The following is a 13,018-nucleotide window of genomic DNA, read 5'->3' as shown; positions in this document are numbered from 1 at the left end:
CTCAGGCTGGGATGGAGCTTGTGCGCCTCCAGCCATCTTACATTTGGAGACGTTCAAACTGTACTGCGTGTGTCTATTAGCGTGGTTCATGTTACTGGTTCCACTTGTATTTCGCTGTTTTACGAGGTTTTGCTTTCTCAAAAACAGAGTTGAGGTCGTATTGTAGGTTGACCGTGGTATTCTACTGGTTTAAAGCTGGGCTCCGTCTCATAAGGTTGTGTTATTCGGACTGGGCTAGGGTTACATCCTCACACAAAAATACATTTCAGAATAGTGGTGATCACACTGACACATATTTAAAAACAACATACAAGCTATACTATATGTACATTTCATATCAGGTTAGGGGGCGTGCTGAAGTCACTGAAGGGTTAAGATTTGGCTTGGGTTTTGAAGCCATAGCCCTTTGAAGAAGGGTTTTGATATGGCTTGGCTAAAATTGGTAGTATTGACAGGATTGCATTGTTATATTCTGACCCAGGTTAGGTGTCTGGAGAAGGCTATTATTTTTATATTTAATAATATTACGATAGACAGCTGAAGGACTGGCGCATCCCTAGACTACTTTTACAATCAAAATGCAGACTATGCTCATTTTGCTGGGAGAGGACAAACATTATTGAAGATCCTTCACCTCAGACCTCAGGCTTAAGAGACAAAGGAAGGTGGTGTTTTAGAGTTTCTGGAGACAAAGGAAGGTAGTGTTTTAGAGTGTCTGGAGACAAAGGAAGGTGGTGTTTTAGAGTGTCTGGAGACAAAGGAAGGTGGTGTTTTAGAGTGTCTGGAGACAAAGGAAGGTGGTGTTTTAGAGTGTCTGGAGACAAAGGAAGGTGGTGTTTTAGAGTGTCTGGAGACAAAGGAAGGTGGTGTTTTAGAGTGTCTGGTTGTTCCTTCATGGGAACTCTGAGCAGTGTCAGCGTGTCCTTCCTGCATGGCGCTGGATTACAGTGGGAGAGTAGAGAGGAGAAAGAGAAATGATTGTGGCTTGTATGTTGAACCCTCCGTAGAAGATCGAGTTCACGGCAATGGTAGTCTGTGAAAGCAAGAGATAGCGCAAACCATTTGTCTGCGTCTTTGAAAATAAACATATGATCCAATGTACTGAAAATTCTAACCAGAAATGTAGTCATTCCAGTGCTGACGGTACTCTAGTGGTACGTTTTTGTAAAAAATGATGTTATTAATTATAGACTTCTAAGGGACTTGATTATGTTATTAATTATAGACTTCTAGGGGACTTGATTTCCATCCAACAGTGCACCAGTTTTAGTTCTACACATAAAGCTCTTGTGCTTCCTGCTGTGTCCTTGGACTGGACAAAATCGTTTATTAAATACCCATTCCCTGACACACACACACACACACACACACACAACCTTAATGTATTGCTGATCATCATCAAGGTTCTGAAGCAGATGGTTTTGTAGCAAAATTGAAGTTTTAGAGAAATTAACAATATAGTCTGTTAGCGTTTAATAATTAACCGTCTCTATTTTAATCTACTACATGCTGTTTGCAGCTCACTGTTCCTTGTGCGTGTGTACTTATTTTCCATCAAGCATATGACACACCATGAGGCTTTTCGACACAAAATTAGGGGGGTGTTTGGTTAAAATATTTGCATGAGAGTAGAGCTGAAAAATATTCCTGCCACTGTCATTTCAGTATTACATTATACTGAATTTATTAAGACCAAAATCCTTATTTTTCCTGGAATGTCAGTACCTCATGCTTTGCCATCTGTCTGTGTGTGTGTGTGTGTGTGTGTGTGTGTGTGTGTGTGTGTGTGTGTGTGTGTGTGTGTTACAGGTATCCTCTTCTCCACGCTGGTGTTTGGGCCTGCGTGTGGGTTCATCCTTGGCTCCTTCTGTACTAAGTTCTATGTGGACGCCGTCTTCATAGATGCCAGTGAGTAGCCATCACAGGGCAGGGGTTATGCTAATCACTGAACTCTACACGTGATGAAAATAAAATTAAAATAAATTACACACGCACGAAAAATGAGAGGCAAATTGAAACTGTTTAAAAGCAGCCCAAACATGAAATAAAGTGCACATATTCCTTCTGAGGTCACCTCAGCAGCCACTGAATGGAGAGTGACTCAGCAGTTTGTACAGACGGACAGCTCTTTAGTTGCTTTATGAATGGATCACAGACAATGACACAGAAATCAGTTGTACTGGTTTTGTCTGAGTTTCAAACAAAACATGATCCAATAGCAACTGTTATTTCAATGGATACATTTGTGGACATTTTGTTCCAATGCTGCAGATTCCAGGGGTGACCAACAGTCATGTCTGGGCATAACATGAACAGAGCTTGTGCTTCTGGATACTGAACCCAGGACCCCACTGTTGGGAAAGAGTCATTTCGTGCTTATGGCTTGGTCTTTGCTCTGAGATGGCATTGTCAGCTGTGGGACCTTACATAGACATGTGTGTGCCTTTTCCGAATCATGTCCAATCAAATTAATTTACCACAGGTGGACTGAAGGTGTAGAAACATCTAGATAATCAAGAGAAGTGGGAGGCACCTGAGCTAAATTTCAAGTGGCGTAGCAAAGGGTCTGAATACTTATATCAAGGAGATATTTCCTTTATAATAACTTTGCAAAAATTTCTAAAATCCTGGTTTTGCTTTGTCAATATGGGGTATTGAAGGTAGTTTCATGTGGGGAAAAATGTATTTGAACGATTTTATCATAAGGCTGCAACATAACAAAATGTGAATAAGTGAAGGGGTCTGAATACTTTCTGAATGCACCCTAGCAGTGCTTAACTGTGGAGATCCCTTTCATCCAGAAGAATTCAATAACTCAGCTCACCTGTTCTTCAGGCACCATCTCACCTGTGTTTGCTCCTCTGCGCAGGTACGCTGGACATCACGCCCGACGACCCGCGCTGGATCGGGGCCTGGTGGGGCGGTTTCATCCTCTGCGGCTTCTTCCTGTTCCTGTCCTCGCTCTTCATGTTCGGCTTCCCGCAGTCGCTGATCGAGGGGCCGGAGAGCACCGGGAGCGACAGCCAGCAGGCCATACTCCCCGCCGAGCTGGTGCAGGAGTACGAGGGCCACGCCGCGCAACTCAACCACAACAGCGGCCTCACCTGCTGCCAGCACCTGCAAAGTGAGCGCCAAGTCATAGAACATGCTAGAAAAACACAAAAGCAAAGGCAAACGCAATACATCATCAATATAATTTGCCCTGCACCGAGTAGCACGTCTTGTCAAGTAATTGACATCTCGTAAAAGTGACACATGAGGGAGCATCCGATTCCTCATGTTTGTCTGTCCTTGATCCCTCCGTCCTTGTTGCATTCTGCCTTTGTTTCCTTAACATTTTTACCAGGGGGAGGGGCTAGAACGTAATGAAAGGAAGGAAGGAGGGAGGGGATGGAGGATTGACAAATAAAGGAAATGATAACTACCCGAAAAATGTGCAAGGAGTCAGGCAGGGGGGAATAATCAATCTTGAGTTCGGGCCTGGAAGATGGACTAAACTTGAAAACCGCCTTAGTGTCCATCCTCAACAAACAACCTAACTTTATTCCTCAAGCCAAGAACAAATTTTAAGTTAGAGCCTAGCGAGTTCCAATTAGTTTAACATGCACCAATTTGACTCACTCACTCAGTACTTTTACTTTTAGTGCAATAAGAACTGATTCACAGCTCAAGGAATATTTTCCTAAAACTAGCACTAATTCTGATTACACCTAAACGAACATTCATCCTCTGTCTCACTCATTTGCAACGAATAAGACGTCATTCTTTCTCTCCTCTCTTTTTCCATCTCTTTCCAGTAATTCCCAAGGTGACCAAGCACCTGTTGTCCAATCCCGTGTTCACCTGTGTGATTCTGGCTGCGTGCATGGAGATAGCCGTAGTAGCAGGATTCGCTGCTTTTCTGGGAAAGTACCTGGAGCAGCAGTTCAACCTGACAACCTCGTCAGCCAATCAGCTTCTGGGTAAGCCGTAAAGAGCTTTGTGGATGGTGGAGACTGTCGGTAGACAATGGGTGGAAGGCCAGACAATCCGCTTTCAGGGAGTAATTCTAAGTGATGATTCCACCCATTGTCTACAGAGACATCTCTAAATACTGGATACAGAAAGAGGATGATAATGCCCGCATTTGAAGATCAAGGTCCTTATATTTCCTCAAATGTCTGCCATCTGCCACTAACAACACACACACACACACACACACACACACACACACACACACACACACCTATGACACATGTGTACTTGATCCACAGTATCTAGCTCAGCAGTGCTCCCCTGTGGACGCGTTCTGGGCTTTTATCCATGTTTATTTATTTGTTTGCATTTGTCAGACAGTGAGCTTGAGTCAATGAGTACGGTGCTTTAGTAAATGTTATTTGTATTCATCCTGTCTGTGCATCAAGGCACTGAATTGTTGTAAATGTTTTTGTTTACTTGTGTTTGTATGTTTGTTTGTTTGTGACACAGGCATGACAGCCATACCCTGTGCGTGCCTGGGCATCTTTCTGGGGGGGCTGCTGGTGAAGAGATTGGACCTGTCGGCCTTGGGGGCTATTCGCCTGGCTATGATGGTCAACGTGGCGTCCACCGCCTGCTACGTCTCCTTCCTCTTCCTGGGCTGTGACACAGGGCCTATCGCCGGGGTCACTGTTGCCTATGGAAATGAGTATGTCATCATCCCTGTCCTGCTGCCAGCTTAAGTTTCCACGAGCACAGACTGTGCCTTCTGATGAAGGGAGCTTGATGTGTTACCTGAGGTGGCAAATTAAGGGATCAATCTATGGGGGAAATCTCAGATCTTGCCTAAGGATGACATCCGGCTGTGGCCTGAGATTCAAGGCCTTCTCTTAAAGTAGGCTCGCATGAAAGAGAGGGAGGGTAGGGAGGAAGTTGGAATGCCAAAGAAATGTCATGCCAACATGTAGAAAGAGATGCTGACCTAGATGTGCCTGGTGTGCTAGGCACTGTGTATTTAAGGAGGTACATGCCATGTGGAGTCCTAAACTCAGTTCTTTGATGAATAATTTGAGGAGATTGGAGATTGTTATTTTGAGGAATCTGGTTTGCATTCATGGTCACACATCCATTCATTCAAGGTCATACAGCCATATCCCTTCTCATGAACCCTACTGAGGAGTGGAGAGTTTTACGTCTGCGACTATCATTCTGTAGTGTGTATGGTTGTCTCAGTGGATCGTTATAAAGCAAAAAAACATCTGTGTGTGTGTGTGTGTGTAGGTCTCTGGGCACGTGGCAGAAGGCTGACGCAGCCTGCATAAGTGGCTGTGACTGCTACACCACCTCACTCAGCCCAGTGTGCGGATCCAATGGAGTCACCTACCTCTCCCCATGCCTCGCCGGCTGCACCAAACCAGTGAGCACAAATACACACTCACACACACAACTGCACACACAAAGTATACACACGCACACACACACATAGAGTAAATCCATAACACACATACGTAGATCTAAACACTCACACATGTAGTCAAATACAGATACACACACGCGCACAAGTACTCAAATACAAATTCACACACACACAAATGTATAGATACACAGAAATATACATCACAAATATTCACACACACACACACACACACACACACTCATGGGTGCACCTACTCAGCCTTTTCTCCATCTGTCTTCCAGGACCTGATGGGCTGCAGGTGCATCACCGGTGGCAACAGCGTGGGCTCGGCGCTGCCAGGGAAGTGCCAGAGTGCAGACTGCCAGAGAGCTTTCCTGACCTTCCTGGCTGTGGTGTGTTGCTGCAGCATGGTGGGGGCCATGGCACAGACGCCTTCAGTTATCATCCTCATCAGGTACGAGCATCATCATCATCATCAGGTACGAACATCAACATCATCATCATCATCATCAGGTACGAACATCAACATCATCATCATCATCAGGTACGAACATCAACCATCATCATCATCATCATCATCATCATCAGGTAAGATCATCATCATCCTCATCAAGTACGAACATCATGAACATCATCAGTGTAGTCATCTTCATCATTATAATCACCCTCAATTATCATCCTCATCAGGTACGATTATCATCCTCGTCATCATCATCTTCATCAGGTACGAACATCATCATCATCATCATCAGGTACGAAGCTCATGAACATCATCATGATCACCATCATCATCATCATCATTTAGTCACTCATTATCATCTTCTTCCACATATCTTTACATTGATCTTCATCATCCTGTTATATGCCATCGTCTTTACAAATTATCCACCTATCATTTTAATACTAATTACATCATCTTCACAATTGCTGCCGTTAGTCATGACCATCAATTCATCAGTACAGTTCACCATCATCTTCCTAATCAGGTGGTGTCCCTGACATGCACCATGTCCATCACTGTCAGTCACTGCTATGGATGTCTTCATGAAGCCCACCAGGCACCTTCATCAGGTACTGTTGACTCTATGCATCTGTTAGATGAGCATGTGTGGACTGTGCTGATGACATAGCTAGAGAGTTTTATTACACAGAGCTGTCAGTGCCATGCACGTGTGATGCTCCTCATGTGTAATCTGTAACTTTTGATGTAGGGTGTGTGTGTGTGTGTGCTCCTCATGTGTAGTCTGTAACTATTGATGTAGGGGTGTGTGTGTGTGTGTGTGCTCCTCATGTCTAGTCTGTAACTATTGATGTAGGGTGTGTGCCCCTGACAAATTGGACTGATGTCATCACTTTGCTGTCTGTGTAAATATTACCATGCCATGAAAATGTGACTTCATTTAAGTGTTCTAGAAAGTTCTCCTCGTGAGGACCTGTTTTTTACAAGGCTGGATTTGTGTACATATATAAGATGATATATTGAATTGTTATGTAGACTTTTGTGATAGCCTCAGATATCAGTACTGTACATAGTGATGGCTAATAATTCTATTCTATTTAGAATGAAGTAAATAGCGAAGCTGTGGCTTTTTTTGCAGGTGAGCATTAGAGTCTATTCCACTCTAGTCTGGTAGGAGTAGAATACTAATGAGTGTGTCATGTGTAGTCTGTAACTATTGATGTAGGGTGTCACTATTGCCTTAGAGGTGGTGACATAACTTTTGTTATTCTTTATTCCTGTCTCATAGGACTGTGAGTCCAGAGCTGAAGTCTTATGCCCTTGGAGTTCTGTTCTTGTTGCTACGGCTACTTGGTAGGTGATGCTGTATGTCCCAGCGATGTTCTGTGTTGCTGATGATGCTGATGATATCACGTGCTCTTGTGTTGTTATAAATATAGTCAGGAGGAATGACTCTCTGATCAAGTCTCTTCTTCTCTCCTCATTTCTCCTCTCCTTCACTCTATACTCTTCTTCTCTCCTCTCCTCCTCTCCTTCACCCTGTACTCTTCATCTCTCCTCCACTCTATACTCTTCTTCTCTCCTCATCTCTCCTTTCCTTCACCCTGTACTCTTCATCTCTCTTCATCTCTCCTCTCCTCCACTCTATACTCTTCTTCTTTCCTCATCTCTCCTCTCCTTTACTCTCTCCTCTTCTTCTCTCCTCATCTCCTCTCCTTCACCCTGTACTCTTCATCTCTCCTTCACTCTATACTCTTCTTCTCTCCTCATCTCTCCTCTCCTCCACTCTATACTCTTCTTCTCTCTTCATCTCTCTTCTCCTTCACTCTATACTCTTCTTCTCTCCTCATCTCTCCTCTCCTCCACTCTATACTCTTCTTCTCTCCTCATCTCCTCTCCTTCACCCTGTACTCTTCATCTCTCCTCTCCTCCACTCTACACTCTTCTTCTCTCTTCATCTCTCCTCTCCTCCACTCTACACTCTTCTTCTCTCCTCATCTCTCATCTCCTTCACTCTATACTCTTTTCTCTCCTCATCTCTCCTCTCCTCCACTCTACACTCTTCTTCTCTCCTCATCTCTCATCTCCTTCATCTCTACTCTAACTCTTCTCTCTCCTCATCTTCTCCTTCATCTATCTCTCCTCACTTCTTATCCTTCAAAACTTCTTGTCTTCTGTCTTCACTTCCTTTCCACACATCACCCTTTTCACTCCTCATCTCATTCTCATTTCCTCTCCTCTTCTCTCCACTTACATTCTTCCCTTTCTCCCTACACCTCTTTCCTAATTCTCTGCTCCTTTCCTTCCCTCGCATCCCCTCCTCTCTTCTCTTCCTCTTCCCCACAGGCTTCATCCCTCCCCCTCTGATCTTTGGCATCGGGATCGACTCCACCTGCCTGCTGTGGAGCTCTGTGTGCGGCTTGCGAGGCGCCTGCCTGCTCTACGACAATGTCACTTACCGCCACCTGTACGTCAGCTTCGCCATCGCGCTCAAGGCCAGTGCCTTTGTGCTCTACACCATCACCTGGCTCTGCTTGCGCACCCACTACGATCGCTACATCCGCAACAACGAGGGCTACCTCACGCCCACCCAGCTGTTCGCCTCTAACGTCACCCTCGATAACCTGGGCAAGGAGATCACCCAGAACCCCGTCAACCGCACCAAGTTCATCTACAACCTGGAGGACCAGGACTGGAACGAGAACATGGAGTCTGTCATCTAAGGAAAAAAGGAAAGAAGAAGAAAAAGGAATGGAGAAGGAGAAAACGATGAGGAGAGACTGGCAGTGGAGAAGAAAAAGAAGAAGAAAAAAGGAGAAGAAAAGGTGCGAGAAAGTTGTGAGAAAACGAATCGATGCAGGGAGTAGATGGAGGAAGGAAGGAAAGGTGACATTAGCATAGGAGAAAAGAGGAAGGAGGAGCAAAGGAAAGTTAAGATGAGGAGACTAGGGGGAGAGGAAGAGCGAGGAGACACCACGGCCTTTCTCCCTTTCCCCCTCATTCCTTTCCAGATCCACCCCACCCCCCTCTTTAGTGTGAGCAGCAAGGCTTATGACATGAAGGGAGGGATTGGATGCTCTTGCAGAAGGCTAATAAGACCCAGAAATGTGTGACTGGCTACTTAGCATACACTAAAATAACATTAATTCCATGGTACAAAGGCTTTGCCTTTGTTTGTCAAAAGAATGCATGTTGTGCTTATATTTTCAGCATGCTATTTTTTGGTAGTCATTTCAGTAATGATACTGATGTTTCTTCCTTTAAACGAAAGGTCTGAAACACAGATGACTAACACCAGAAACTAACAAGAGGCTTCAAAAATTGCCCCACTGTGATGAGCTCTGCATCCAGTTCGTTGTCTTCTGTGCTCTCGCTCCGTCTCCCCTCTCCGAAGGGTTAAAAGTTTGTTTTCTTCTCCTCTCTCTAAAATGTTAGCGTGATGACATCTCGCCAAGGAAAATAGAAGTCTGTTAGGCCAAAAAGAAACAAACAGAAATTTGTATACATCTTTCCAAAACAATGTTAATTATTTATTTGTGTATAAATTATTTTTTCATGAGTGTATGAATGTTTTTGGAGAGTTACCGCTTATCCCTTTACTTACTTGAATACAGAGAGTATTACTGGGAGTATTGTCAGGAGTATTTTAATAGAGTTTTAGGATGGAGCAGTACACAGGGTTTGTACTATTGATTGATTCTACTCTGAAGTGATCTTTGATTAGTCATATTTACTGATTTCCAGGTCATTTGTGATCTTTTTTACTCATGTTAAAAGAAGCTTGTTTTTTTCTATTTACTTTCTAAATCAATGCAGTACATTTTTCTGATTGTGTGAAAAACGATGGTAGTTCAGCGGAGTGAAATAGTCTCTTTGATAGTCTACCTTCACTGACGTATTTCTTCAGTCTGTAGTTTCAAGATGAACATTAGGCTCATATAGCCGCCGCCTGTATAAGGCATCTGCCCTAGACTCTTTCCACAGCTGTCTGCTGTCTGAGATCTTACAGGGGTCAGCGCGGAGGTCCGGGGTGAGCACAGGTTAAGTTCATATAAGAACGGAGTGACCAGACAATCCCATTAGAGACACTGGTGGCACAGATCTGTCGTCTGTCGAAACAGTTTTCCTGTAAGGGGTTTGATGCTTCCTTTTGTTGTTCCATTGACCATACTGGCACGAAGAGAAATGTCTACCATCTCTGTCACTTCTTGAGTTCAACCCTAGTTCCCTGTGTGAGGTTGGTGTTGGTGGCAGATGATTCATTTCCTTTCCTCGCTTACCTTGTATCTCACAAAGAGCACGTGACTGTTCCCCAGGGGCGGCCCTAGCACATTTGGCGCTCTAGGCGAGCTTCACTCCTGGCGCCCCCCCCCCCCCCCCCCCCCCCCCCCCCCCCCCCCCAAATAATTTTTTTTTTTTTCCCCACGAAAACGGAATTGCAACTTTCAAACGCTATTTTGCCCTATAAGACTGCATTTCTTTCACATAAACACAACAACGATCGCAACGATGAACAAACATTAATTCAAGAACAAATCACTGAGAAAATGTCACGCCTGTGCTGGACTACGCTCCGGCCACGCCCCCTGTTCTGTTTATGGACACACACACACCACCACGTCATCTTCCAAATCGCCTGCAAATAATGTTTTCTTAGTCTTCTAAAAGTGAATCTAAAATGATATAACAAAAGTATGTATTATCATAATTTGTTAAATTTAGCTATTATGTAGTTATTAAGCATTTTGGTGTATTTGGACAGCCTGACATATTTTTATTCCAAGATGCATAGCTCTTGATTAGTTGAATCATGTCTAATTAAACTGGCTAGCTCGCTCCACCAAAACTAAAGCTGTCCAAATGTGATTACTCACATTTTTTGACGCAAAATGACGCAAATTGCGGTACAGCTGAACTTGAACTGATAATTCGGCTGAATGGCAATAACAAGGAACGTCACAAGTCACTGGCTAGCTAGCGTTAGCTAACTAGCAAAATTACATATTCAATCCATTCGCTAGTTGACAATAGTTGACAATACAACACTTGGATTTTTACCAAGTATTCCTCACTTGTTGACAAGTTGCCGTCCTTAATGGGTGTGCTATGCAACGAGTAAGATATGTGTAGTGTTGTTGCACTGGCTATTGGCTTTATATGTGCGCCCCTATTTTAATCATGTCTTTTTTTGTATAATGTAGAATAAATGGACATATCATTTTTTTATATACCTGCCTCTGTAAAATCCTTAAAGAACTATGTGACAGGGAAACTTTCAATGATAAGGTACATCTTTTCTTCTTAACTCCACTAAAGTGCCGGGGGCAATTCACGCATTTGTGAACATTTTCTTATCTGGAATTCGTTCTAGGCTAGAACAGGATTTAAGGATTTACCTTTCTCCTTGGCACGTTTCTCTTCTTCTTCCTTTCTTTTCTTCTTAAATTGCGGCTTTTGCCTCTTCATTATTTTGTTCTTCAAAGTTTCTTGAACACACACACACACTCTAACCAAACGCCTCACTGTGCTAGCATGTTCTGACAACACCAAGGACGTACGTACCCCTTCCGTTTTCGATTTTTGGCTAATTGTACCCTAATGTTAGATTTTTTTTTTTATGTCAAAATATTGGTTGGAGATATAGAAGGGGGCGCAAAAAAAACTCTGTCCAGCAAAAAAAAAAACACAATTTTTTGCTGGGCGCAGTTTTTTGCTCCCCCCTCTGAGTGGCGCCCTAGGCGACCGCCTGTAGGAAAAACCGCCCCTGCTGTTCTCTGAGAAGGGGTCTAACACGGTCTTCAGCTGGAGTTTGGTAGATGGTACCAAGATTTTTTGTTTCTTATCGAAAGTGAATTGGGGTTTAAAAATTTAACTGAGCATATGCTTAGTTAGTTTGTGATTGGTCTGCGTTTTAGTGTATTGAAATACTAAAATTGAGTTAGGGTTAGGGTTTTTATTGAAATGGTTTGGGTTTAGAGTGGAATCAATGGTGGTTTAGCATGGTACAGAGCCAGACTTTAGGGGGGGTTTGTGGCTGAGAAGGCATGTTTGCTTGGTTGCCTGAAAAGAAAATGCTGTTCTTGCTTGAACTTGCTTGTTAATGCTGCCAAATCAGATATAATGGTACATTTTCTTTCTAATCCAGTAGTTTTATGTAGAACGCTGTTAATACATGTGGCTAGCACTGCTGGAGCTAGCTAACGCCAACTCTGATCCAGCCTACAGGACAACAGGCGGCACTCTGTGTGCCCCTGACAAATTGGACTGATGTCATAATTTGTACTTTGCTGTCTGTGTAAATATTACCATGCCATGAAAGTGCCAAAGTGACTTCATTTAAGTGTTCTAGAAAGTTCTCCTCGTGAGGACCTGGTTTTTACAATGCTGGATTTGTGTACATATATAAGATGATATATTTAATTGTTATGTAGACTTTTGTGATACACTCAGATATCAGTACTGTACATAGTGATAGCTAATAATTCTATTCTATTTAGAATGTAGTAAATAGCGAAGCTGTGGCTTTTTTTGCAGGTGAGCATTAGAGTCTATTCCACTCTAGTCTGGTAGGAGTAGAATACTAATGAGTGTGTGTGTGTGCGTGTGTGTGTGTGAGGTCCAGACTCCCATCCTGTGCCTGTATTGTTGATCATGTGCAATTTAAAGCGCTGCTGTGTTTGCTTACCACGCCTGCAGGAAAGCCGAGCTGCTCCTACTGGGTGTGAAGCATAACGCGTGTTGTGTGTACACACACATACACACACACACACACACACACAGAGAGAGACAGTAGACTGTCTTACTGCTTCTACATATTTATGAAACACACACGCACACAACGCAGACCATCTTACAGCTTCTTTGTCTTTTAACAAACACAAACACACACACACACACACACACACACACACATAAATATGAGGCATTATGGTATTAGTCTGCTTATCCCTTCTGTTTCTTGACGAGACACAGACACACTAACACACGCAGCAGATACACCATCCCTTGTGTTTTATGTGTAATGTGCCGCTGAGTTCCTGCTCTTGTCCTTCAGGCCTTAACACGTGTAAAGCCAAAAAAAACAAGTGTGTTTGTGTGTTAAGCCAGTCATCTCATCTAGAGAACTCTTTATACTTCTATGCCTCTGAAGGACACATGTGCTTCAGTTCATACCCCCCCCCGCG

General features: G+C 43.5%; 1 protein-coding gene across 1 annotated transcript in view; it reads left to right on the top strand.

Moving 5' to 3' along the window:
• The window catches only part of slco3a1b (solute carrier organic anion transporter family member 3A1b), a 13,777-nt gene extending 5,040 nt beyond the window's left edge, over window positions 1–8,737 (top strand). Inside the window, 8 exon segments of the mRNA XM_012836542.3 lie at window positions 1,810–1,908; window positions 2,870–3,124; window positions 3,798–3,962; window positions 4,468–4,666; window positions 5,239–5,374; window positions 5,656–5,828; window positions 7,123–7,187; window positions 8,181–8,737. Coding sequence (XP_012691996.2) covers window positions 1,810–1,908; window positions 2,870–3,124; window positions 3,798–3,962; window positions 4,468–4,666; window positions 5,239–5,374; window positions 5,656–5,828; window positions 7,123–7,187; window positions 8,181–8,557 — 1,469 coding nt within the window. The 3' untranslated portion in view covers window positions 8,558–8,737.
• The last annotated feature ends 4,281 nt before the right edge of the window (window positions 8,738–13,018 follow it).

This window comes from Clupea harengus, chromosome 6 (assembly GCF_900700415.2).
Source record: "Clupea harengus chromosome 6, Ch_v2.0.2, whole genome shotgun sequence".
Classification (NCBI taxonomy): domain Eukaryota; kingdom Metazoa; phylum Chordata; class Actinopteri; order Clupeiformes; family Clupeidae; genus Clupea; species Clupea harengus.
This window is presented reverse-complemented; position numbering and strand designations above follow the sequence as displayed.